Genomic DNA, 27,145 nt, shown 5'->3' with positions numbered 1-27,145 from the left:
TTACCAGATTAAGATAGAAAACGATTCAAAGAAATGTACAGCCCTCTCAACACTACAAGGACAATATATCTGGAACGTATTTTCCATAAAACTTATGCAGCCCAGATATTTCAATAAAAAATGGATAATCTTTTCAAAGAATATCTAGAGTTTAGTTTGTTTAATAGACAATATTTTAATTGAATTTAAAAGTATGCAGGATCATATTGGACATCTTGATATATTCTCTGATGCATGCCATAAAGAAGGATTAGTGCTTTTTAAAAAGAAAGCCATCAAAGCTGCCAATAAGATTGAATTTTTATCGACAAAACATGTATCAATTGCAGGAGCATATTGTAGAAAATTCGCAATTTTTCCGACATTCTTAAAGATAAAACGAAACTTCAAAGCTTCTTAGGGCTTGTTAATTTTTTACGAATTTCATTAAGGATATTGTGAAATACAAAGGGATTTCTAACCAATTCTCAAAGAAATTGAAAGGTCGAAGTGAAAATGGGAGGAAATTCACACCAAACCGTTCGTAAATTAAAACAGGTTTGCAATAGCCTGACAAAGCTTGCAATCCCATAGGATTAAGACAAATTGGTAGTTTACATAGATGCCAATGACTACAGATGGGCAATAGTGCTACTGAAGAAGACAACTACTGGTGCAGAACCATGTAGATGCACAGGAGGGTTGTTTACTGAACAACAAGTCAAGTTTGGCATATCAATTAAAAGTAGTTCTTTGCTATTTAGAAGACGTTTAAGAAATGACCTTTGTTTTTGTAAGTTTAAGAATTTCTTTTAAGAGTATATAATAGGAATGTCAAAGCTTTTCTGAAAAATAAACTTGAATAAAATATTGAGAAAGCTCGTATTATTAAGCTGAATGTCAATATTATTGTTAAATCTTATGAGAATGTTCTTGCAGCTTTCTTGATAGAGATGAAAACATCTAAAACAGACTCCATCATCATAAGGCTCAAGTATCTTAGGAAGAACTTTAAGGACCTTGATAAGAAGTTTGGACAACTGACGATTAAAGCCCAAATAGCTGACCAAGTCCAACAAGCTGATCTTGTTTTGTTGTTGAAGGAGTCAAGTGCCTGCGAACCATCTGTTGCGGTATTGTGATTAGAGGAAATCCGTAAAAGGGAGGACTTAGAATACCCGATGACAAGGGGGTCAAAACAAGGTATGACTTTGTGGAGGCTTAATTTTATTTTGGATGTCGGGCCTTTTGAGAGCATGAGCATAGACTACTAGGCTTTTTATCATTAAAATGAAAAAATGATCATAAATTGGGTTGAAGGATTGAATCTACTCAAAATTTGAAGCAAAATGAATTTGGGATAGATAGAGGACGACACTTTTCTTTTTTTCTTATTTTATTTAGAAAATATTTTATACAATTATATATATTTATTATGAGTAAAATTTATTTTGATATCCGACTTTTGTCATTAATGTCATTTTGACCTGAGTAATTACGAATCACTCAATTAATTCCCCGAGTTCTCTATAAACATTATATTAATACACAAGTAATTTTAAATGACCCAATTAATACCCAAATTTTACCATTAGTATCACCTTGGTACCCGGTTTATATTTTTTTATTATTTTTTCTATTATTTTTTATGTACTAGCCTTTTTATCCTTAGATAGTAAAATAAAAAACTAATAATATAACAAAGAAAAATTGGTATAAAATTCTAAAGATATATTTTTCATTTATTTGAATCAATTGACTTTTATTTTCATATTTGGCTATCAAAATTATTACACTTTTATTATTTTGATACTTTCTACCATCATTATGTGTAACTATATATAGAAAAATTCATTATCAAATAATTTATAATAACAGTCAAGTTCTGATGAATAGAAATTTCATCGTCAAAGACATTTTGTGTATTTAATCGAGATGTGAAAATTTTGATTGCAAAACTTTGATATAGATTCAAAAGTTTCAATTTTAAATTATAAATTTTTAAAACTTAGAATGCAAATTGAAATTCTCTATGGTTGCAATGCATTTTGAAATTTACTTTTAATATACTTAATTACTAAGTAATGAGTTATCTTACAAATATTCATAAATAATTAGTAGATAAAATAATATACATTATTATTATTATTATTATTATTACTATTATTATTATTATTATTATTATTATTATTATTATTATTATTATTATTATTATCAAGTATAATACTCAAATATAATAAATAAAAGTTAGATGGGTCAAATAAAGATAAAATATATCAATTAAATTTGATTCAATTTTTTGGTATATTTATTGTGGTTAATTACACTTAAACTTCCTTTAAAATCACGAAATTACATGTTTCCCTAGTAAAGTTTCAAAATTATATTTAACCCCCGTTGAAAATTCACTATTTACAATTGATCCACTTTTTTTGTTAAAATTTGGACGGAAAATGCAGATATTAGCTAAATAATTATATAAAATTTTAATTTTATCCCTCTTTTAACATTTCATGTAATAATTTTATATTTATAAGAAAAAGAATGTAATATTATTAACCTGACTTCATATATAGATATATATATATATATATGCATACATTATATTTAGGATAAATTACATCAACACCCCCTGGATTTTAACATAATTACAAGTATATCTCCATTAGATCAAAAATTACATTTATCCTCATTGAGATTTGTCCCACCTTACATTTAACTCCACCGGTAGGATTCCTGGGAATTTATAACATGTTATTTTCAAAACACCCCTGATGCAAATTGGATTATGATTTGACCAAATTTTCAAACGAAAATGCCCTTTGGACCAAATTGTAATATTTTAAAATATTGAGGAGTTAAATGTTATGATCTCACATATTTTTTATTTAAATGGCTAGTTGAGCAAAAGAAATAAAACAAATTATATTTAAGTACAAAATATGTGATATCATAACATTTAACTCCTCAATATTTTAGAACATTATAATTTGGTCCAAAGGGCATTTTTGTCCAAAAAGTTGGTCAAATCATAGTCATACTTTTTATTAGGGGTATTTTGGGAATAATATGTGATAAATTCACCGAAACACTATCCGTTGGAGTTAAATATAAGGCGGTAAAAATCTCAAGAATGGTAAAGAGTTTGTTGATATAATTTACCCTTATATTTATGTCTTTATAAGTAATGAAAATAAATTTGCAATTACTCATAATCTAAACCACAAAATTCAATTCAATCAAAAACCCAACTCCCAACCTCCAACCTCCTGTGGATTAATTCCTCTACCGTCACCATGCAAAAATATCATCAACATGTGTGGACGTATTTTGTACGTATATGTGTTACTCTTTGACTCGACGCATATCTTTCCGTAACACACAAAAACCAAAATCGTCATTTTCCACCTACATTTATATATGTACTTTTCCACCCTTTTTTTGGGTACAAAATCGTCATTATATAACTCGCTGCGACCTCCACATATTTTCCAACTCGAAAATCGCATTTCTTTTTTCTTGAATATTAATTTTCACCAAAGAAAAAAAAAAAGAAAAGAAAAAGAAATGGGATCTCAATTCAAGAACGGCGGTGATGAGATGATTGAGAGTAGCAAAGAATTAGCAGTGTCTGAAAAGAACAAAACGCGAGGATGGGATTTGCTTCTGAGGGTGGTGGCGGTGGCGTTCAGCTTAGCGGCGGCGGTGGTTCTTGGCCTTGATAAGCAGACGGCGACGGTGGCATTGACGCTGGTTCCGACGCTGCCGCCGGTGGATATTCCAGTCACCGCTAAGTGGCACTACTTGTCTGCCTCTGTGTAAGCGCATTACATATATACTTAGAGCAGCATTCACATAAGTATAATATATTTTCTGTGACTGGTGCACAAGTAACTAATCACATAGCAAGTATATCACATGTTCCATGTGATTAGTTTAATTCGGCTAAACCTAGCGTACCGGTAAGAATTTTTTTATATTAACATTAATTTCTTTCACAATAAAATTGCAATTTTCGACCCAAAATGTACGATGTTTGCAATATTAGCTGGAAGGAAAATATTTTTGTATGTTCTATTTTTTATTTAAATTTTTGTTTCTCCAAAACTCAAGATTCGAATATATATTAGTAACACAGATATTTATAATAATTAATACTCAACTTGGATTTTGTATTTTAATTTTATGTTTCACTTCACTTATAAAATTAAATATTTTGGACAAAATGATTCGGAATTTTATTATCGCAATGCTTTCACTATATTTTGTTGTTTTTTTTACATATATATATATATATATATATATTAGCATATAAACATAAAGGCATATATATACATATATATAATATAGTTTAAATATATATGTATGATGAGGAAATTTTTTATAAATTATTAGTTAATATTGTTTTTTTAATATTTGCTTGGTTTCATATTCAATTTAAAATCCTAAAACGACATCTCCTAAAATTCGATATAATTACAAACTATATTCTTATTATTTGAAAAATTACAAAAATCCTCTTAATTATTTTAACGTTTTTCTATCAATCAGCTTATGCCGTTTGTTTCCGATTAGGTTTTCATCCAACTTTTATAGTAAAAACTGACCAAAATATTATTTTGATTATAAATTATAATTTTATATATTTTTTTAAAAAAAATTAAAATATTTTTATGAACATTGTACTATATGAATTATTTACTTTACCCACGATAATTTTTTTTAACAATTTTCTAAATATTTATTTTTAAAAAGAAAAAAATTAGCAAACGTAAAGAAGTAATTTTACATCGACCTTCTAGGGACGATTATATAAAATTATTTCCCTTTGAAGGGGATATTTGTAACTTTTTAAATAATAAATAAATATTTATAATTATATTAAACTTAATTTTGGTGATGTAGCTGTAATTAATGCCAAAAATAATAGTTGGGAGTTAATTAATGGTTTCCAAATTGCTATTCTAAATTAAAAGTACGTATATTAATAAAAATTTCATTTTAAGAGTTTCAGACTTACTTTGGAACATACCAGAAATGAAATTTAAGTATAATATGAATTTTTGAACTAATTTGATTAAATAAGAATTTTTAGGAAAAAAAGAATTTAATTCAATATCATAAGTTTTAATCTAAATGAAAAAAAGAGTTTTAATTATATATGATAAATAAGATAATAATTATTTGAAGTGTCACTTTCTGAATTAAATGGACCAACAAATTCGGATGGATCCAACATAATTGCAATGAGTGCAGAGGGATTATTTAAATAGGGGTCAAGGGAAAAGTATTATTTTAGTCCGCTAAGTATTTCTAATTTTAATTTTAATTCGATAATTATGTCCATTTTTGTTTAGGTCCAGTAACTTACGAAATTGCTTACTTTTAGTCCTCTGGTAGATTTTCGGATAATTTTATCCCTATGCAACTTTTGAAAGACAGTTTTAGTCCACATGCACTCATAGGGGTAAATTGTCCAAAAATCTGCCAGATGACTAAAAGTAAGCAATTTCGAAAGTTACTGGACCTAAATAAAAATGGACATAGTTATCGGATTAAAATTAAAATTAGGGATACGTAGCAGACTAAAATAATACTTTTCCCTAGGGATCAATTATATCGGAGGCATAATATACTTGTTATATAATTAATTTTATAGTGTCGGAAAATATTTTTGAATACGTCTATATATAATAAAATAGAGACATAGATTACTTGGATAGTCTCGTTGAATTTTATTTTGCCACATAAAAAAATTAATTTTATTTATATTTCCATAAGTATATGATTATATCATTATCCAAACATTTCACTAGATTTTTTAGGATAAATTAGTTAGTAATACAATTTAAATTTTATTTTGATGTCGAATAATACTTAAATAATATATTTTTTTTATTTCGTATTAAAAAAAATTCTCTTCTATTATCTTAAAAAAAATCACTCATTTTTTTTGGTAAATTTAGTTAGAAAAATAATTTAAATTTATGTTTATGTTCATTATATTTTTGTGTTTTTATTCTTATTATTTCAATAGCTTTAGATTATTTATCATTTAATTTATATTTTTTAGAACTATAAATTTTTCATGCCTTAGCCCGTGGTACTCATCGACTTAGGTATATTACACTTACCATGTAAATAATTCAATTCAATCAAATAGAACGCAAAACAAAGTTCCACAATTTCAATCTTAACTCACTATTTAAAAATATATCTAAAAACTACATTTTTTTTAAAAAAAATTAATTTACGAAATATAATATGAGAAAATTGCAGTAAATTATACTAAATTAAAAAAAAAAGTCATAACATATGAAACGAAAAATGCGATTTCTAGTGACTTTAACTATTAATGTGGCATAAATAGAAAACACTACATTGAATGTAGTGAATTAATGACTAGTTAGATGTCATGGTCACATATTTATTTTCCTACCCTCCACATTAATTATCATTTGGTGTAACTACTGAGACTAGAGTGTCCAATAATGGAAAGAATATTTATTTTGAGACACCAATTCCTACCACAAATTAAATAGGATTAAAGGGTTATTTTCGTTCTCAAATTTCAGCCCATTTTCGTTTTAGTCCCCTAACTTTAGGCCATGTATTCACCACATCATCTTTTTCAGTCAATCACAATGCAAGCCCCAATTTAAAAAGTTACATGCCTGGCATGTGACTTTTTCCGGCAACTGACACAAATTTTCGACCAAATTTGTACCAAAATTGCGATTTTTTCAATTTTGCGGGACCAAAATGGAACCCTAATAACTTAGGGGACTAAAACGAGAATGACCTAAAGTTAATAGTACTATATATATACATATAAGAATAAATATTCATTATTATTAAATATATGTAAAAATGCAACGTTGGTTTCCCAAAAAGGGATCCCAATGAATTTCAAATTTTGGGATTCGACCCGTCAAGAATTTCTTGAAATTTTAAAAAATGACTCAAGTGATGTGCGCACTTTGTTGTAGGTACTTTGTGGTGGCAAACGCAGCAGCATGTGCCTATGCAGCCATCTCATTGCTCCTTCTATCAGGTGGGAAAAGGAGGGTTGTTACGATGATCGTGGTTTTTGACCTAATGATAGTAGCGCTGCTCTTTTCTAGCTTGGGGGCCGTCGCTGCTGTTGGCGTTATTAGTCTTAAGGGAAACGCGCACGTACAATGGCATAAGGTTTGCAGCGTGTTCGGTAAATTTTGCAACCAGGGGGCGGCAGCTATCGGCCTGTCCGGTGTTGCTTCGATGGCGTTCTTGGTGTTGGTATCCGTTGCAATCTTGGAGCTGCACAGGAAGCGCTAGGTTAGTCTGTTGGACATGCATGGGCGAGAGTGATGAGGTTATTTATGTAGTGAGAGTAATTAAAACGGGTTTTTAAATGTAACTAAGTATATATCCTGCAAGTACTAAGCTATTGTTGTTGCTATTGTTATTATTATTATGGATAATTACAGTTGCACTCTTCTATTTAGACAAATCATTCATATTTTATACACCCATCAGAGATATCAACATTATCTATACAAACCACATCTGCTTTTTAGAAATTTGCACACATATACCTGCATCAGAAACGTCAACATCATTCACACAAATTACCTTTGATTTTTAGTAAACTAAACACACACTCCCAGAAATGTCAACATCATATAGAAATTATCCTTACTTTTTGACTGTCAGGTCTCTATTTACGTAAAATACAAGAACAATTGATATAAATAAATTATAGATGAGGGGTATAACATAATTATCCCTTATTATTATCATAGGAGTGGGGTTGGGAGGGTTTCACGAGGATGGGATTTGTGATTTTAGGGGGTGGTGTTACATGTGATTTATATAGGTGGGCCGTGCGCTTAGGGATAGCAATGGAGTAGGTTTTGGACAAGTTTGCTTGAACTTGAGGCAAGCCCTTGACTCGGCCCCGGCCCCAGCCCCGCCTTACCCCGTTTATTGATATAAAAGAGCTCAATATATTTTTTTTTTGCTTGATTTTTAATTTTGTATCTTATATTATATCTAAGAGGAAAATTATTTATTCAATCCTTTAAATTTGCCTGCTATTAATTGTCCTTTAAATTTATTTATTTTAGTTTTAGTTCGATAACTTTTAAAATTACTTAATTTTAGTTTTTTAATCAAATTTCAAATAATTTTACCCTAACACAACTTTTTCTGTGCGCTTCACTATTTCGCTTTAGGAGGTATCAGAGTGAATGATAAATAACTGCAAGTTAGGGAGATGCACGATTTAAATAACAGAAAATCTAATATTTAAAATAAGAGCAATTTTAGTTCATATATATATCCATTCATTTTGCATCTTGTAACTAATGCTCGTTTAGAATAGTATAAGAGTTTATTTTATTGAATAAATATTTATTTATGCTACACTTAGAGCATTACGATGGACTATTAGCTTTTATCATCGAAAGGGCAAAAGAGTAATAGATTAGGCTAAATGGCCAAATCTATGCAAAATTGATACACTACAAAAAAAGGTGAGATTTGTAACGACTTCTTTTGTAACCGTTTGAAAAAGGCCACTGTAATGATTTTGTAACGAATTGGATGTGCTGACGTCATTGAGGGGGTGATAAAAATGTATCTATTTTGTAACAGCCTTAACCGTTACTAATGCTGTTACAAATATGTGGTGAGCGTAAAGTCGTTACAATTTATTGGCCGTTACTAATTTGCTACGATTTTGTAACAGCTGGATCTTTTCATAACTACTTTTAGGTAAAATAAGGAGCCGTTACAATGACAATGAAAAAAAGCACGGGAAATATACCAAAAAAAGGTATTATAAAAACCGTGATAATTGAAATGAAATTTTTATTAGAGGCCGTTACAAAATAACAGAACATGAAGAGTTCCGAAAGCTATTATAAAAGTCGGTACAAAATAATTTAATATTTGGAAAGACCAAACTAATAAGAAACAACCACAGTGGCCGTTCTAAATGAAGGCGGAAAAAATAGCGGGAAACCGTATTTGTTATTGCCAAATTATATATAGCTGTTATAAAAGCCGCTACAAAATAACAGAACATGAAGAGTTCTAAAAGTCATTACAAAAGTCGATACATAATTTAATCTTTGAAACAGTCAAACTAATAAGAAGCCGTTACAATGGCCGTTCCAAATGAAGGCGAGAAAGATGGCGGGAAATCGTATTTGTAACGGCCAAATTATATATAGTTGTTACAAAAATCGTTACAAATTATTATGTTTGAAATCAAAATTAAAGAAATGGTGGAAATTTTAAACCATTACAAATGTCGTTACAAAGTCCGTTGCAAAGATAAATTACACTGGGCATTACAAAAGCAGTTACAATGAGCCATTTCAAAAATTCAAATTGAAAAATACGATATCTTTATATCCGGGCACCCGATTCATATCAAATTTAATTATATACAAGAATTTATCCATTAAATCATATCGGACTGTGTGATTTTAAATCACATGGCCTGATTTAAAAATACACCAATTTGAATGATTACTATTACATTCTAGGAACGATATGTCGAAATTCATATACCCAATAAGGCTACAACTAGGCCAAATGGATTCCTTCATAAGTGCGATCATATCTGATAATTGGATCTTAATTTTGACGACTCAATTAACCCATACAGTTCAACACTGTAAGATGACAATTACATCAATATAATATTAATTATGAATATACAATTTTATTACAAACTGGGTACATGTATGAATGTCAAATAAATTTTTCATTTTTTCAATATATTTTAATTATATTATTCCAGTACAATGATCCATTTCCATAGCATTAAATCATAAAAAATGGCATATTTTTTATAATAATTTTTAATAAAATTAATTAATTAATTAATTGTAACGACTTCTTGAATGATTTTTATAATGAAATTTATTGGGTGGTCCTTAGGTCAATAGTACTCTAGGCTTCCATCTTCCCTCTAGGGTTGGGGGTGTCTTGGGCTGCTTGGAAATCTATCAGGTGGTCCTTAGGCCTTATTGCTCTTCGTGGGCTTGGCCCCCATGGACCATATGCATCAAATAAATATCTCTCAATTTTATTAAATTACGAGAAAATGCTTTGATGAGTGTTAATAATGGTGCTAAAAAACTTATAGAGAGTGTCCCCCTCTCGAGGGACCAAACCTGTATTTATAGAGTGTCTCCATCTGATGGGGGTCTATACTTCTTCCTTTATTTTCAAGAGGAGAGGATAAGGGTAGTTAGATAAGCCATCATTTGCCTTTATCCGCTACTAGACTCGTCCATAATCACGTATCTTCTAGTTGAAGGAGACCCCTTATCAACAGGGGGTCTCTATCGCCTAAGAGCCCTAGCCGCTAAGGAATCCAGGTCTCTAGGGATCCTCCCTTATCCACCTTGCTTCTCTAGGGTTAACGTGGTCTTATGTGGCAGCTAACTGGAATGCTACTCATCCTCCACATGGAGGTCACCAAATGGGGGCCTTTGGGGCCAATCTCTTCCTTCGATTGTATTCGTAACTTTAGGTCAGTGGTATTCTAGGCTTCCATCTTCCATCTAGGGCTAGAGGGTGTCTTGGGCCACTTGAAAACCTATTGGGTGGTCCTCAGGCCTTATTGCTTTTCTTGGGTTGGGCCCCCATAGGCCATATCCATCAAATAAATAATTGATGTGAGAATTTCATTAATTGATTTATCAATTTTTATTAATCGGAGACTTTTCTCGAGGTAATTTACCAATTCTATGCACGTGAGTTCAAATAAATCCGGTGAGTTTAAATATTTTTTTTTGTTTTTGATATTTAAATAAATATACTTAAAAATAAAAATTATTTAAAGCATATATATTTGATCATAGTAATTTTAAACACAATAAAAAGGTATTTTTATCTATTAATAGCAAAAAATATCAAAATTTGCAAAAACAAATCATGGTCACACGCACCACCCGCGAGTGCACCCCCTTCTGTTAGCTTGTGACAGAAGGCGAATTTTGGGCATAATTTTAAGAATTACGAAGATTTTTTATTTATTTTTAAAATATAAAAAAAAATTCAGTTGGATTTTGAAAATATATCCAAAGGGTAAAATGCAATTTGGCCCTTACTTTTTTCCCTATTATTTGCCATCCCCTATCCACTTCCCCGAAGCTTTACTGTCGGCGGCAAATAAACCAGCATCAGAGAGATTAGAAGTCAAAAAATTCACCTGAAATATCATCTTGCAATCCAATTCAATTCAAGAAGCCCCCAAATCCTTATTCATGGATTCAGAAACAACCAATTTCAGAATTCTGATGTTCCCATGGTTGGCTCATGGCCATATATTTCCCTATCTTGAGCTGTCCAAAAGACTCTTGATCAGGAAGAACTTCCACATATACCTCTGCTCAACTCCCATCAATTTCACTTCAATCAACGCTTTCATTCACAACAACAACTTGTCTGAATCCATACATGTGGTCCCACTCCATTTACAGCCATCCCATGAACTCCCCCCACACTACCACACAACCAAGAATCTCCCCTCAGATCTTGTCTTCACCCTCATCAAAGCCTTTCAGACAGCAAAATCCAGCTTCTCAGACATCATCACTACCCTAAAACCGGACCTGGTCATATTCGATCTCTTCCAACCTTGGGCTGCCAGTCTTGCTTCTTCACAAGGTATTCCTGCTGTTAATTTTACCCCTATTGGAGCAGCCACGAGGTCGTATACCTATCACCACTGCCTTCGTCGTCATCCCAGCGGCGACTTTCCGTTTCCAGAACTATGTCTTCGCGATGATCGTGTGAAGAAAGGTTTGGATGGTTTCTTTCAGTTCTTGTACTATAATGTCTTTGAGGAGGACGAAGATGTCATGCTTGTGAATTACAGGTTGTCTACTGATATTGCCCTGCTTAAGACAAGTAGGGCGCTTGAAGGGAAGTATATAGACTATGTTTCTGCTGTTTCCGATAGAAAATTACTATCTGTTGGTCCACTTGTGGCAGATGTTAACAAAGATGAGGAGGAGGAGGAGAAGTATTCAGACATCATGGAATGGCTAAGTAAGAAAAAACAGCATTCAACTGTGTACATCTCTTTTGGGAGTGAGTACTTCTTGTCCAAGCAAGAAATAGAGGAAATAGCAAAAGGGCTTGAGCTTTGTGATGCTAACTTCATATGGGTAATTAGGTTCCCTCTTGGGGAGAAGGAAATTAGTGTTGAAGATGCACTTCCAAAGGGGTTTCTTGAAAGGGTAAAAGAGAGAGGGATCGTCGTGTTGGGGTGGGCCCCACAGGCTAGAATTTTAGTGCATCATAGTACTGCAACTTTTGTGAGCCATTGTGGATGGAGTTCTTTGAACGAGAGCGTATATTTTGGGGTTCCGGTGATAGGTATGCCCGTAAAACAAAATATGTTTATAGATTGTCGGATGTTAGTAGAGGCTGGTGCTTGTGTGGAAGTGGTGAGGGATGAAAACGGAGTGTATAAGGGAGAGGAGATAGCGAAGGCGATAAAGAAAGTGGTTGTGGAGACGAGCGGAGAAGGGCTGAGGCAGAGAGCTCAGGAATTGAGTGAGAAGATGAAAATGGAAGAGGATCAAGAATTGGATGAAGTAGCTGAGGGTTTGTGGCAGCTTTGTCTCAAGAATAAAGATTAAGGAATCCTAACTTGTAGTTCTTTGTTGTTCTTGTTGTTGTCATATATTGTTAATTTGAGTGGATTTCTTATTTGTTGTCATTGGCTTGTGAAAGTAAGAAAAGAAAAAGGCAAATTACAACTATCTTTTCGAGATTTAAAATAATTATGAGTACTCTAATTATAAATACGTCTTTTAAAAGAGTCTAAACAACTTGTCCAATTCCACCAATGAATATAAGGCGAAAGCTGCAAATAAGAGGTCCTCTTTTTTCTTTTAATGCATTTTTTGTTTTGTAATTATGATTTTTTAGTACTTTTTTTTTGAATTTGGGATAACAATTTAGTCTTATACATTTTTGTCTTGAAATCATGAAAATAAAAGACGTACAGGACTCAATTACCACCCTAGTAAATTATGGGTGAAAAATCCCAAATTATTATAATTACAGAATTAAAAATACAATTAAACTCATATATATATTCCTATACGACATATAAAAATATGAATATCTCATGTGTCTGTTTCTATAGTGACTACAAAAATTGCAGGATTTGAGGCGGTTTTAGGAACCATCTTTTTGTCATTTGGAACAATGTGAAATTGAAAAAATTAATTTGAACTGTTTTGTCATTATAGATGGCGTTCCTAAAATTTAGGGATGGTTGGTGAAGGACCGTTCGTAACTGGAACAGGTATTGTAACACATTGTTGTTGATTGTTTCTAATTATGTAATTGAACATGATTTTTTTTAATTGGAACAATAGATAAGTTTTGGAACGGTTATGTAAATTAATTCGGGATATTTTTTGAACTGTGCTTATTTTTAATGGTGATGTATTTTAAGAACGATTTTTGGAATTTTATAGTGCTCAATTTTTGAAATAGTATAGGTACGGTTTATTATATGTTTGGAACAATCTCTTATAACTGTTTTAGGATTATTTTTTGAAACACAATATGGTGTATGCATTAATTTGAGTTGCAATGCATTTAGGAACGGTCAATCTTTTATAGATTTTACAACTGTTTTAGCAATGGTGTTTGGGACAGTCATGATTTTAAAATTTATAACATTTTTTTACGATTACTAAAATCGTTTCTAAATTTTTTAATGATAAAGTTTTAAATAATAATTAAATCTATATAATTAATTATTAAATTTAATTATATTTATGAGTTTAATTAATTGAATAAATATTCAATAATGGTATGTAATAAACATTATGAAACATGAATAATTAGAGAAAAGTATTAAATTAATATAAAATATTATTAGTTACAAATTAAAAAAATAAAATAAAATCTAATATAAATCCTCCTCATCAACAACGTCCATATCGTTCTCGTTCGGGGCAGGAAGTCTGTCGGAGGCTGTGTTGGGTCACTAGTGGAGACGGTCGGCTGTGGCAGTCCTACAATCAAGGAGCTGGGCCTGTATTTCCCTTATCATGGCCATATGTCAACCACCATCATCTCCAGCCAGCTCATGCAACCCTTCATGGTCTGGTTAGGTTGTGGTGGTGGCGATGGGGGTAGCTAGCGAAGGTGACGTGTAGGTTCAGCTAGAGACATGAGCCTCAGAACTAAGGCCTAATACACGATCCTTATTCTTGCCCCCGATTCTAGCTAGCCACACCAACTGTTGGTTCATCGCCACTGAAGCCTCTGTCGGGATATCATGGTCCTCGACCGTGAGCTGAGGCTGATGATCCTCCATCAGCTTCTAGAACATCTCTTGCAAAACAAAACAAAATCATTAAAACTTTATCTCAAAATTATTTTTTTAAAAAATAAAATTACTATTGCACTTACAGCTACCTCAATTGCTCTCAGGCCGCTCCAACCACCGTCAGCCTTCTTCTTGTAGCATTTGGTGAATAATTCTATTTGCTTAGGCGGCTAACCGAGTTATGCCTCATGTAGAAGAATAAAATAGTTAGCATAATATTTATAAAACAATAATAAACCTTAAAAAATAATATAATTTACTTAGCATCTTCCTTTTGTGCATACTGATAGAGGAAGATCCCCTGCGATACATAGTAGAGGACGCAGCGGGGTTCGTCATTCAGTTTGCATTATTCTTCGCGGATTCGTTGACCAGCCAAAGTGGCTTGACCTGCTCCTTTTAGGCGACGACGAACCATTTTTGGTTGAATTTGCCCGCCCACATGTGGAAGACCTGAAACATAGGCTCATCGTCACAATCCCACCATTAGGTCAACTACCAACTATCAAATTAAAAAAAATATATATTAATAAAATTCATTAAAAGATTTAGATTATGAGATAATACAAAATTATTTTAAAGTACATTATCTTTATGCTCTCGAGCCAAAAGTGCTCTGGTGGCACCTATCTCAAACATCACTAAGGGTAGGAAAAGTGTGCTGGCACCACCTCATTGATGCGCTTGTGGAATTTGCAGTCAAACCTGAAAGAACATATTAATTAGTGATTTTCAAAATAAAATAATACTAAAAAAATATTCATAAACAAACTTACCTCGAATCATCGAGGCTGATAAACAAGCGGGCTAATGGTGGAGAGACTGTTGGTGGTGCTGGAGGAATAGCCCACAAACGAGCAGAATTAGCCACTGGTGTGGAAGACAGTTGTGCAACCACCTCGACTGTCGGTGTCGCAGCAAATGGTCCAACATCATCTGGAGTCTCCACGGCGGTTGAAGGTCCGGCCCTGTCAGGTGGTGGAGGTGGTCAAAACGCTGCTTCCCCAACATAGAAAGCATCAGATGGCACGGAACTAGCGGGGCACGACCACATCGTCCACGTGGTAAAAGAGGCGTACCACTAGACATAATCTATACAAATTATAGTAAGTACTAATTTTTATTTATATGTTTTAAATAAATTATATTTATATAATTTATTTTATTTAATAATATTTATATAATTAACCCCTAGTTTTGGTCTTGTGAATAATTGATGTGATTAATTCATTAACTTATCAATTTTTATTAATCGGAGACTTTTCTCAAGGTAAGTTACCAATTCTATGCACGTGACACATGGGGAAATCCGGTGAGTTTTAAAAATTCCCATGAAAATTCATAAATTTGATGAAATTGTCAAATCAATTATTTATAAAAGGCAAAAATAGTTGCATTATAACTTGTGGTAGTGCATGAACTAGCACAAGATGGCCTTTCTTATCTTGGAAAGAGGCCCACAACTTTTTGCTTCCCCTTTTGGCAGGAGGAAGATAATTTTGATTCCCAACCTTGTTAATTTTTTTATCAAAAGACCATTATACCCTTCAATTATATATTATTTCTTATTTTCATGAACATTCGATTTTTTTTATTGCATAACAGCGGTAGAATTTAATCAATAAATCTCGACGTTAAATAAAAATTATTAAGGTCAAGATTCAATAAATTTTGATATATATTATATCAATAAATATAAAATATTATTTATATAAAAATACAAAATAATAAAATTTACCTCCACACCCCTCCCACCACCTGCCACCAGACCCCCTTCCACCCGTCACCCAACCCCAACCCGCGCCACCCAGCAACCTGGACGAGTGTGACGTAGTGGTTGTCTAGGGAAATTTGGGCGATCATTGCAGTGGAGCTTTGAGTGATGGCGACTCGACCATCGTTGTCGCCCAAATTTTTTTACTTATTTTTAATAAATTTAAAAATTAATTTAAGAAAAAGAAAATTTTTAAAAATGATAAGGAAAAATTGATCTAAATTTTAAAATTTAAAATAGTGAAAGAAAGTATTAAAATTTTCATTCTAAATACATATACTAGTAATTTAAAATTAAAATTATTTCTAGTAAATAATTTATTAAAATATATATAAAATTAAATACTAATTTAATTTAGTTAATAAAATATAATTGTTATTGTTTATGAACATTTACATTGATATAATATTTAAATTTTAAAAAATAAACTTGGTATACTATTTTTTGTTATTGTGATTTTAATTTAATTATTTTATTTAAAATTATAAATTTATAAAAAAAATATACATTTTTTTGTATTTTGATATTTAAATAAATATATTTAAGAACAAAATTATCTGAAGCAAATATATTTGATCATAGTAATTTTAAACACAATATATGGTATTTTTGTCAATTAATAGCAACGAAAAATCATACTCGCCTACACCACCTGCGAGTGCACCCCTTCTGTTAGTTTCTAACAAAAGGAGGATTTTGTGCAGAATTTTAGAAATCACGAAGATTTTTTGCTTTTTTTAAAACATAGGAGAATTGTTAGCTGAACTTTAAAAATATAGAGGGTGAAATGCAGATTGGCCCTTACTTTTTTCTGTATTATTTGCCATCCCCTATCCACTTCCCCTTGTCTCTCCAACCAGACGAAGCTTTAGTGTCGGCGGCAAACAAAGCAGCATAAGAGGGATTAGAAGTCAAACAATTCACCTGAAATATCATCCTCCAATCCAATTCAATTCAAGAAGCCCCCAAATCCTTATTCATGGACTCTCAAACAACTACTTTCAGGATTCTGATGTTCCCATGGTTGGCTCATGGCCATATATTTCCCTATCTTGAGCTGTCCAAAAGACTCTTAATCAGGAAGAACTTCCACATATACCTCTGCTCAACTCCCATCAATTTCACTTCAATCAACGCTTTCATTCACAACAACAACTTATCGGAATCCATACAAGTGGTACAACTCCATTTACAGCCATCCCATGAACTCCCCCCACACTACCACACAACCAAGAATCTCCCCTCAGATCTTGTCTTCACCCTCATCAAAGCCCTTCAGACAGCAAAATCCAGCTTCTCAGACATTATCACTACTCTAAAACCCGACCTGGTCATATTCGATGTCTTCCAACCTTGGGCTGCCAGACTTGCTTCTTCTCAAGGTGTTCCTGCTGTTCATTTTGCCCCACTTGGAGCAGCCACGAGGTCGTATACCTATCACCACTACGTTCGTCGTCTTCCGGGTGGTGATTTTCGGTTTCAAGAATTGTGTCTTGGCGATGATCATGAAAAGAAAAGTTTGGATGGTTTCTTTCAGTTCTTGTACTATAATGTTTTTGAGGAGGACGAAGATGTTGTGTTTGTGAATTACAGGTTGTCTACTGATATTGCCCTGCTTAAGACAAGTAGGGGGCTCGAAGGGAAGTATATAGACTATGTTTCTGCTGTTTGCCATCGAAAACTACTATCTGTTGGTCCACTTGTTGCAGATGTTAACAAAGATGATGAGGAGGAGGAGAAGTATTCAGACATCATGGAATGGCTAAGTAAGAAAAAACAGCATTCAACTGTGTACATCTCTTTTGGGAGTGAGTACTTCTTGTCCAAGCAAGAAATAGAGGAAATAGCAAAAGGGCTTGAGCTTTGTGATGCTAACTTCATATGGGTAATTAGGTTCCCTCTTGGGGAGAAGGAAATTAGTGTTGAAGATGCACTTCCAAAGGGGTTTCTTGAAAGGGTAAAAGAGAGAGGGATCGTCGTGTTGGGGTGGGCCCCACAGGCTAGAATTCTAGTGCATCAAAGTACTGCAAGTTTTGTGAGCCATTGTGGATGGAGTTCTTTGAACGAGAGCGTATATTTTGGGGTTCCAGTGATAGGTATGCCCATGAAACTCAACATGTTTATAGATTGTAGGATGTTAGTAGAGGCTGGTGCTTGTGTGGAAGTGGTGAGGGATGAAAACGGAGTGTATAAGGGAGAGGAGATAGCGAAGGCCATAAAGAAAGTGGTTGCGGAGACGAGCGGAGAAGGGCTCAGGCAGAGAGCTCAGGAATTGAGTGAGAAGATGAAGATGGAAGAGGATCGAGAATTGGATGAAGTAGCTGAGGGTTTGTGGCAGCTTTGTCTCAAGAATAAAGATTAAAGAGTACTAAGACCAACTAGTTCTTGTAGTTCTTTGTTGTTCTTGGAGACATTTTAATTCGAATTTAATTTGGTCAAATCGGAATCAATTATATAGTAAATGTCGAAACACTTGTAGTGATTTGTATGTAGTAAGAATGGGATTAGATTTGTTGTTGCAAATCCTATTCCATCTTATATTGTATTTAATATACACACATCATATATACAAAGATGGCATCATGTATTTTATTTAAAAAATAAATAAATTTACACATAGCATGTGTATGTTAAATGAAGTAGAACAAAAATCCAATCCACTCAAGAACAAGCTGATTTCTTCACACAAATTCTTGACAACTCCTCTACTACTCCAGAACACCTTTCATCTTCCTGCAATTTGATTTTCTCACTCAACTCTCTAACTCTCTTCCTAAGCCTTTCTCCACTCTCCCCTAACATCACTTCATCTACAGCTGTTCCCACCCCTTCTCCATCAAACATCCCCTTCTCATCCCTCACCACCTCCACCCCAAATCCAGCCTCCACAACCAGCCTAGCATTCACCGGCTGGTCGAGTTTCAATGGCACCGCCACAACCGGAATGCCAAAATATACGCTCTCCGTTATGGAACTCCAACCGCAATGGCTCATGAATCCAGCCACCGCTGGACTTGCCAAGATTGCAGCTTGTGGTGCCCATTCTTGCACCAACACACCTCTCTCTTTCACCCGATCGATGAACCCTTCAGGCAATGCTTCTTCTACATTAATCTGGTCACTTCCGACAGGTGATCTAACCACCCAAATGAAGTTAACTTTGGTCAGCTCTAACCCTTTTGCTATCTCTCGAATTTGGTCCTTGGAGAAGTAGTTTTCACTGCCAAATGAGATGTATAGAGTTGACGATTTGCTTTTCTTGCTTAGCCAATTCAAAATCCATGAATCAGTCTCATGATCAGCTGCATTTTCTTGAACAAGTGGACCAACAGGCACAATTCTCCTCTTGCACAATGTGGAGAGATAGTCAATGTACTTCCTCTCAATCCCCGTGCAGCAGCTCTTTATCAAGACAATGTCGCAAGACAGTTTAAGGACACCAAAAGCAAACCCTTCATCAACGTCTTGAACTTTGATCGTCGCCCCCTGAGCGATCAGGTCTCGTTTCTCGTACTCATTCAGGTATATTGCCGGATAAGGGAAAGTATCAGAAGTCTTGTGCACATACAAATGATGAAAAAATGAGATGGCAGTCGATCCCGTTAGAGCAAAATAGACCGCAGGGATTCCTTGAGACGACGCGAGCTTTGCCGACCAGGGCTGGAACCCGTCGTAGATAAGCAGGTCGGGTTTGAGACGAGTAATTATGTCGGAAAATGTAGAGGCGGAGAGCTGAAAGGCGTGCATGAGGGTAGGCATGAGGGCGGGAGGTATGTTCTTGGTGGTGTGGTAGTGTGGGGGGAGGTGAGGGTGGGGTGGCAGATGGAGTTCAATCAGTTCAATTGAAAGATGATAATCACATGATGATGAGTGTTGGTTGAGATTGTTTCTGATTGATTCAAGATTGATAGATGTTGAGCAGAAATATATGTGGAAGATGTTTGTGTTGGAGAGGGCTTTGGCTAGTTCAAGAAAGGGGAAGACATGTCCATGAGCCAGCCATGGGAACATCAGTACTTTGAAAATAGCCATGAATTGTGTGAGAAAACAGCCTTTGATCTCTCTTTTCTTGTTTCAATCTTTCAACAACTAATTTTGAGGAAGATTTGTAAGAACTATATATGGATTTTTGGATGCAAACCCTATTACATCTTCTAATTCATTAAATATACGCATAACACGTGTGCAAAAATGATATTATATATTTTATTTAGGAAAAATTTTATACGCGTCATTGTGTATGTTGCTCATCATGAAAATTTAAAGTCTGAAAGCTCCTCCCGTCCTGCAGGCCCGATGCGCTTCTCGGCAGGTCGGCCCGCATCCTGGAGGATCTAAATTGAATTTTCTATTCTAAACGACAAAACCACAGTTTCAAGAGAAATATTAAGAGAGAAACCCAAGAGCCTGACATAGGTTTCATAGTATTTTTCTTCCTTGAGAACATCACCACTAAGTTCTAGCCTGACAGACAGTGTCAAATACCAAAAAATATAATTTTTAAGGGTAAATTATAATGATATTTTTCATAATTATAAATACCTTCTCATTATTTAAAAAATTACAGATACCCTCTAATTTTAACAAACGTCTAACAATCAGCTCAATCCGTTAGGTTTTCATCCAATTTTTATGATGAACTAATTAAAATACCCTTGTAGAATAAAAATTATAATTCTATTATATTTTTTAGAATTTTATGATTTTTTTATGGATTAAGTAGATAATCTTTTTATAATTTTTAAAAATTTTCATCCACCCAATTAAATTTTTTAATAAGTTTTTAATTTTTTTTTAAAAAATTAAAAATACAGTAGGTGTAAAGTCGACATTTCATACCTTCATCCAAAAATTACATAATTTCATCAAACATTAGAAGAGGATATTCGTAATTTTTCAAACAACAAAAAAATATTCATAATTATGATAAACCTCATGAAAGATGGTTGTAATTTACCCTAATTTTTAAATTCGACAATTATTTTATAAGTTGAGAGATTTAGTATAGCATTTTTATTAAATTTTAAAATTATCAGAATACCTAATCCATTCAATTTTATCCATTGAAAGACCTCATAGAAAAAGCCTACATCCCTTCCTAAAGTTCCTCGAGGGCATTAACTGGCTATATTCAGTGCTTTAGGGGTTCCTAACCCTATTTTGTACCCTATGAGCTCGTTTACTTCATGTAAATTATACATTGTATTTCAATAAATATTTGAAAGGTTTTTTTTCTATCTTTTTGTAATTATTCACAAACTACAATGTTAAAAAAAAATACCTGAAAAAAGATAACCCATGTTTACATTTAATTGTACTTTGTAATCCTTTCAATCAGATACGGAATGGTATTATCAAATGGGATATCATACATCACAACACGTCAAACCAAACATGTAATGGATGATGAATTAATTATCATTCAATTTATCATCCCACCTAATCTCTATCTGCCGAACCAAACGAGGCCTATGTAAATACTTCAATAAAGAGCTACCCTAATAGGGTAATAGGAATCTAAGACCACCCTTGAGCTATGAAGATTATAAAGGTAGCTACTCCCATATCCTGTTCCATTACCCTTATAATGTTTTACATCACAAATCCAAACCCAAATATAAGTAAATAGGCATCTAAAATAAGAGAATACGAGATAAGCACTAATTAAGGACACAGGAAACGCAGCGTAAGAGAAAACCTCAATATGTAAACAGCTAAGAGAAAAACTCGAAACGTTAGCTTTTCCCCGGTTGACCTTAGAATCAAAATAACTACATGGGCTCATGAACAGTGGAACATTATAAGATTACTGCTATAATTTGAAGTAATAGAGCAAAACTGGCTTGTGCATTTGGTGCATTTGGTGTTATTTAAGCTTCTCAAGTATGGAACTTTCAATGGAGCGTCACGGATTACTTGAATGCCTCCTACAGCTTGGCACAGAGAGAATACCACTTGGATGGTCCGTCTCGCAGAACTGAGCGAAAAATGCTTCTTAGCTATTCGAAGCTAATATACTCGACCGACTGGACTTCTAAGACAGAACCGCTTCCTTTCCAGTTAAATCTTGCATGGAGACGTTTGCCTCCACACCCAAGCTTGGTAAAGCATTGATCAGTGCAGAAATATCATTTTGTAATGCTGCGGCAAATGCCTGGCCAAGACAACAAAATATGACTTCTTGGTACATGCATCGATTGTCACGACTCATCCAAATGCTAATTTTATCTACCACCATATCACCAATGTTTTCTACGTGTATATTTATGTGTATGTCTAAAATGTGTCTTGATATTTTTTTTTTGTGTGTGTGTTTTGAGTTTGGCTGTGATAGAGATGGAAATCAATCACAGACGTCGTCCAAATTTCCTCCACAAAAAGAAACATCAGAATCCTTTCTTAAGAGTAAAAATAAAGAGGGTGTTCATACCTTTCTGTCCTCTTTTTGGTGCTTTATAATTTCCAAAGGCCATTCACTCACTAGCTTTTGAAGTTCAACCATAACAGTTGGCCTCTTTGCTTCAGGTAGAGTCTGTTCATAAAATTGATATTTACTCACCAAAATATTCCTGAAAATATTGAAATAGGAGGGGAAGGTAGGATTGAAGCAAGACGCTGAAACAAATAATCACATCCGTTGTTTTGAAAATCATTTTCTGTATCAGGTGGAAGTTATATTAAATAAAAATTTGGTCATCTTATGTAAAAGATCAAACAGATAGTTTTCATGCTCGTGTTTTGGAACCTTGTTACACCTTACTCTCTAAAACATAATATATACTATAAGAAAATTGCAATATGCGGGCCAGGGTTACAGCTGTTAAGAAAAGAACATCATATCGAGTAGATATCACCACATGCAATCAGTTTTTCCAGTATAATCACCAATCCTAAACTTCCAATAGTTAAGTCTCTAATCCTGTGGAAAATCCACCAAATTTTGATGATCACAATCTCAGCATAGCATACTAATAAAACAATAGGCATTTTTCAAGCAAATGCATTTCTGTCCTCAATGATTTGGACCTTTCTAGGTTCACATCTAATCCATTTAACACTGACTTTAATATAAAGGTGAGTTCTAGCTTGACCTAAAACTACAGGTGTGCACCCATTAAGGTATGCATGAGTTTGTGTTACTACAGCAAAAAATTCAATCAAGACATGAACTTACCTGATATAGTACTTGAATGATTGCTGCAGCACTTTCAGGCTTATGCTCAAGAAGGAAACCCTACCAACAACATCAAGATCAATTCCAACTTAATGCTCAAATATGTATGCATGCCTCAATGTATTATATCAAAGAGAAACCAAGCTGCAAAGCTTAATACACATTTTTCACTTAGTGGAAATCATTCCAACCAAATGCCTTCAGTTATTACAACTCACAACTAGCAAGAATGTCTGAATCAATAAGAGAAATAATGTACTCAACCATTTTCGGTTGATACAGCACCATAAATGAATGTTGCAATCTGCAATCTTGACATACATTATTGCAGTAAAGAATGATAAATGTCATTCTTTTATTACAAGAGTAAAATTCACATTAGAAATAAATGAGCATATCTTCTGTGGTAGAACATAAAAAATTGTGTTAGCTAGCACAAAATACTGATAATTTTCAACAGCAGACTAACAAATATCCACGGGGACAAGAAATCCATTACCTTAGCACAGGAAAACCCAGTGGAAAGACTATGCTTTTTCATAGCTTTTGATCTCCACTTCTCAATCTTCCATAAGGATTTAAGATCAGCTGCAAAGAAAGAAATGAAATTGTCTATGCATCACTAAGATGATTTTGGCTTAAGCAAATTATCAGATCATAGCATAGAGATGATGTATCACGGAACCATGTGCAGAATGAGATTCTATGACCGTATCAAACACCTATAAATTAGCCAATCACAACAAAGGAGAAAAGAAGTAAAATATCAAGCAAATGGATTCTATGGCCCAAAAGCAGACTGTCTAACCTTTTCTGGCAGCAAATTCCATCAACAGGTCGAAGGAAGTCTGTCTAAGGTTTACCCCAGACTTCACAAACCTTTTCGCATGTTTAGTCGTCAAACCCAATCTGTCCGTGCTATAACAAATGCTGAAACAAGGAAAATGAAGTAGGAAATTTTTTGAAGAACCAAGTGGAGAGGTGGAGGACGATGGGGGAAAAGAACAAACTTCTGTAAGGACAAACTTCTGTAAGAACAAAGAAACACGGGAAATGCTGAACAACTAGCACCAAAACTAAGACTATCATCATTTCTCTGTAATACAGGAACCAGATAATATCCTTCAGCAACCACTCTTAAAGGTATATGTATGTCTGTTTATGAAGCTCGTCTTAAAACAAACACGTTAGACTTGTGGTAGAGAACATACAAAACAAGAGTCCTGAGAAAGTGAAAGATTACATGCAGAAAGTTCTTAAGACAAGTAGGTCTAGAAGATAATGAAAACTGGAAGAATTTCTAATTAATGTATACCTGAAAACAATATCTGCCGTGCCAGGTTGAAAAGGTAAATCATTCTTCTTCATAAGTTTCAATAGTTTAACCATGAGTTTCACATCATTATGCTGTTTAGCATATGACTGCAGCCATAAATGAGCCTTTTTATCTATCTCTATTCAACAATGGAAACACAATATAGACAAAACAAAACCTCAGAATAACACTTACATACCAGCAGATGATGTGCAGATCCAATGTCAGGAGTCAATCCAAATAAATTATGCTTCCACAATGTCTTCATGCCTGCAAGTAATACCATAGATTTGGTCACAAGAAAAACACAACAAGAACATAACCAAAACAAAAGAGAAAGAGAACTCTCATGCCACACCATCAAAAGAAATCATGAATACAAGGTTACAAGAAAACATCAAATGGCACAAAATCCATTCTCAAGGCATGGACTTTAACCAAGAAAATTGTCAACCATGATATGCTAAAAATTGCCTTTCTTGTGCTCCAAACAGATAAGGCAGAATGATATATTGATGCCAAGTACTAGCAGTAAAATCCTTCTATCCCATGAATTCTAGAAAGTCCATAATTTCTAAGTATGGTGAGTTCCCACATTTGGCACCTCATGCTTACAAATTACCACAATTTTATTCTTGTGAGAATCGAGAAAGCGCATTCGTGAATACAGGAAAGGTTATGAAAAAGGAGATATGCTTTGCCATGAGCACGAGATTTGGTGCGGGATACCATTCTCTGGCATCCACATGGAAAAGAAACTACAAGTGACATAGAGCTCGGCTAAGTAAGAAATCTCAGTTTACTCCACACAAGTACAACATTTGGAGTTCCTAATTTTGCTATGCACTGCACATCATAGCTATCACCTAGTAAGTAATAAACCACATCAATTATACAAGGAATATCATATTCCTCCTACCAAAGTCAATAGCCCCTGCACGAACACAGGCCTTTGTAACTTCCCTGCAAAGCGCACTGTTAAAATCATCGTGTATCCGAAGATTGGAGAGTTTCTGCAGCCCACAAAAAAACAAAATATAAATAAACCTACAAATAGAAATAGTTAAGCTAATGCAGAGCACTGAGATCGATAACACTAACAAATGTACGAAGTTTCTGCAAAATATCGAATAGGAGCTTAATATCTTCATGGGTAGAACATTTAGCAGCGATTGACCACAACCAAGCATTTGGAGGTGCAGTTCTTCTCTCCACAATACAGTTCAGCATCTTATCATAGACTGTCTTGACTGTCTCTGCATCTAAAACGAAATGGCCTCGTCATACTAAATAAATTCAAACTTCAAATTTTATAAACCACTTAAAGACAGAAAAAACAAAATACCCACCTGCAGTATCATTTCCAATCTCTTGTGCTTCCGAAGAAAAGAGTCTAGTTGGCATCACCATTGATGAAGATGGAATTTGGATAAATTCTTTTTTATGATTTAGTTCAATTTGTGAACAACTTCTAAGGATGTTGGCTGCAAATTTCACATCCAAATAAGAAAATTAGTTTGCATATATAAAACTGCATAGAAACAATAAAACTTTCTAACCACATGCATATGAGCAACTAAGCACACAAGAAAGGACAATATATATGTGTGTGTTTATTTATTTGTTTAAGGCTTATCAACTACTGTAAACCTTTCAGTAAGATACAAAATCACAGAAACAAACAATTCCATGATTAATTCTTTGACTAATTCAAGGATCATCAGAAAATTATGGATGATTCATAATATATTTACAAAATATCAAATATTCAAAGACACGCACGAATTGTGTACATAAAACTCTATTCAGACATACAAACATCTACATGTTATGCATTTCTTCTTTCTAAATTCTACACATTTAACATGATTTTTTAGTAAGACGAAAACCAAAAAGACAATTTTTAGAAAACCACTATATTACTAATCTACTCAACTGAACTAAATTCAATCCTCTGCTTTCTTCACCAAAAGCATAATCTTCAAAACTTCATTTCAAACTATTACATTATTTTTGTTCCTCACTCTTATCGTTGTTTTCATTTTTACAGATTACTACCACCGGGAAAAGAAAACAAAAAGCACGATAAAAGTACCGGAGAGCAAGGCGGCGTAGTGAAAGCGGCGGCGTAGAGGAAGAGAGTCAGCATTTTCAATAGCCAAACCCTGCTGAGAAGACTTGACTCGTTCCGCCGAGTTGAATAGACTCCGCGAGGGGTTTTCCAAAACCCTAGCCACTCGGCGTGATTTCGACAGTACTCCAATAGCTTGCATTTTCTGATACACTGAGAGAGAGAGAGAGAGTTGGGAAATGGCTGCCTTTCCCAATTTGCCAAACGAGGCGTTACACTGCGATTCTCTACTGCTTTTTCCGATCCAATTACCTCCAGTGTGCACCAAAGTCGCTGTTGTTTAAAAATGGAATATGAATAATTTGGCTCTGGCGTTCTCTAATTAACAGAGCATAGAATCCAGTTGGGCCTCCTCTGTTTAGAATGTGGGCTTGGTCTTGGGCTTAGGTTTTGGGAAAATAATATTGGGC

The 27,145-nt window shown here is 33.8% G+C and overlaps 2 protein-coding genes and 3 pseudogenes across 4 annotated transcripts; 3 read left to right on the top strand and 2 right to left on the bottom strand.

Annotated features, from left to right (window-relative positions):
• Positions 1 to 3,424: 3,424 nt before the first annotated feature.
• Positions 3,425 to 7,471, top strand: LOC105156915 (CASP-like protein 1E2). The gene is made up of 2 exons (XM_011073176.3): positions 3,425 to 3,797; positions 6,969 to 7,471. Exons 1-2 carry the CDS (start codon positions 3,547 to 3,549, stop codon positions 7,294 to 7,296), a joined length of 579 nt encoding a protein of 192 aa, XP_011071478.1. The 5' UTR covers positions 3,425 to 3,546; the 3' UTR covers positions 7,297 to 7,471.
• A 3,618-nt stretch (positions 7,472 to 11,089) lies between these two features.
• On the top strand, positions 11,090 to 12,709 carry LOC105156913 (UDP-glucosyltransferase 29 pseudogene; annotated as a pseudogene).
• Positions 12,710 to 16,811: 4,102 nt separating this feature from the next.
• Positions 16,812 to 18,638, top strand: LOC105156914 (beta-D-glucosyl crocetin beta-1,6-glucosyltransferase pseudogene; annotated as a pseudogene).
• A 42-nt stretch (positions 18,639 to 18,680) lies between these two features.
• On the bottom strand, positions 18,681 to 20,296 carry LOC105157061 (beta-D-glucosyl crocetin beta-1,6-glucosyltransferase pseudogene; annotated as a pseudogene).
• A 1,506-nt stretch (positions 20,297 to 21,802) lies between these two features.
• LOC105156912 (uncharacterized) lies at positions 21,803 to 27,023 on the bottom strand. Of its 3 annotated transcripts, none has more exons than XM_020692968.2 (11): positions 26,700 to 27,022; positions 25,954 to 26,088; positions 25,706 to 25,860; positions 25,524 to 25,617; positions 24,804 to 24,874; positions 24,605 to 24,711; positions 24,098 to 24,219; positions 23,789 to 23,877; positions 23,290 to 23,349; positions 22,546 to 22,647; positions 21,803 to 22,269 (listed from the first exon to the last, which is right to left on the bottom strand). In XM_020692968.2, exons 1-11 carry the CDS (start codon positions 26,875 to 26,877, stop codon positions 22,150 to 22,152), a joined length of 1,233 nt encoding a protein of 410 aa, XP_020548627.1. In that variant the 5' UTR covers positions 26,878 to 27,022; the 3' UTR covers positions 21,803 to 22,149. The 3 variants fall into 3 exon arrangements, with proteins under 3 accessions (XP_020548627.1, XP_011071475.1, XP_088735331.1); XM_011073173.3 differs by having other exon boundaries at positions 25,706 to 25,866; positions 26,700 to 27,020; XM_088879205.1 differs by lacking the exon at positions 21,803 to 22,269 and having other exon boundaries at positions 22,547 to 22,684; positions 25,706 to 25,866; positions 26,700 to 27,023.
• Positions 27,024 to 27,145: the final 122 nt, after the last annotated feature.

The sequence above is a fragment of the Sesamum indicum genome, linkage group LG3 (assembly GCF_026168435.1).
Source record: "Sesamum indicum cultivar Baizhima isolate 11 linkage group LG3, ASM2616843v1, whole genome shotgun sequence".
In the NCBI taxonomy this organism is placed as follows: Eukaryota; Viridiplantae; Streptophyta; class Magnoliopsida; order Lamiales; family Pedaliaceae; genus Sesamum; species Sesamum indicum.
Note: the sequence above shows the minus strand (reverse complement) of the source record. Positions and strands in the feature narration are given on the sequence as shown.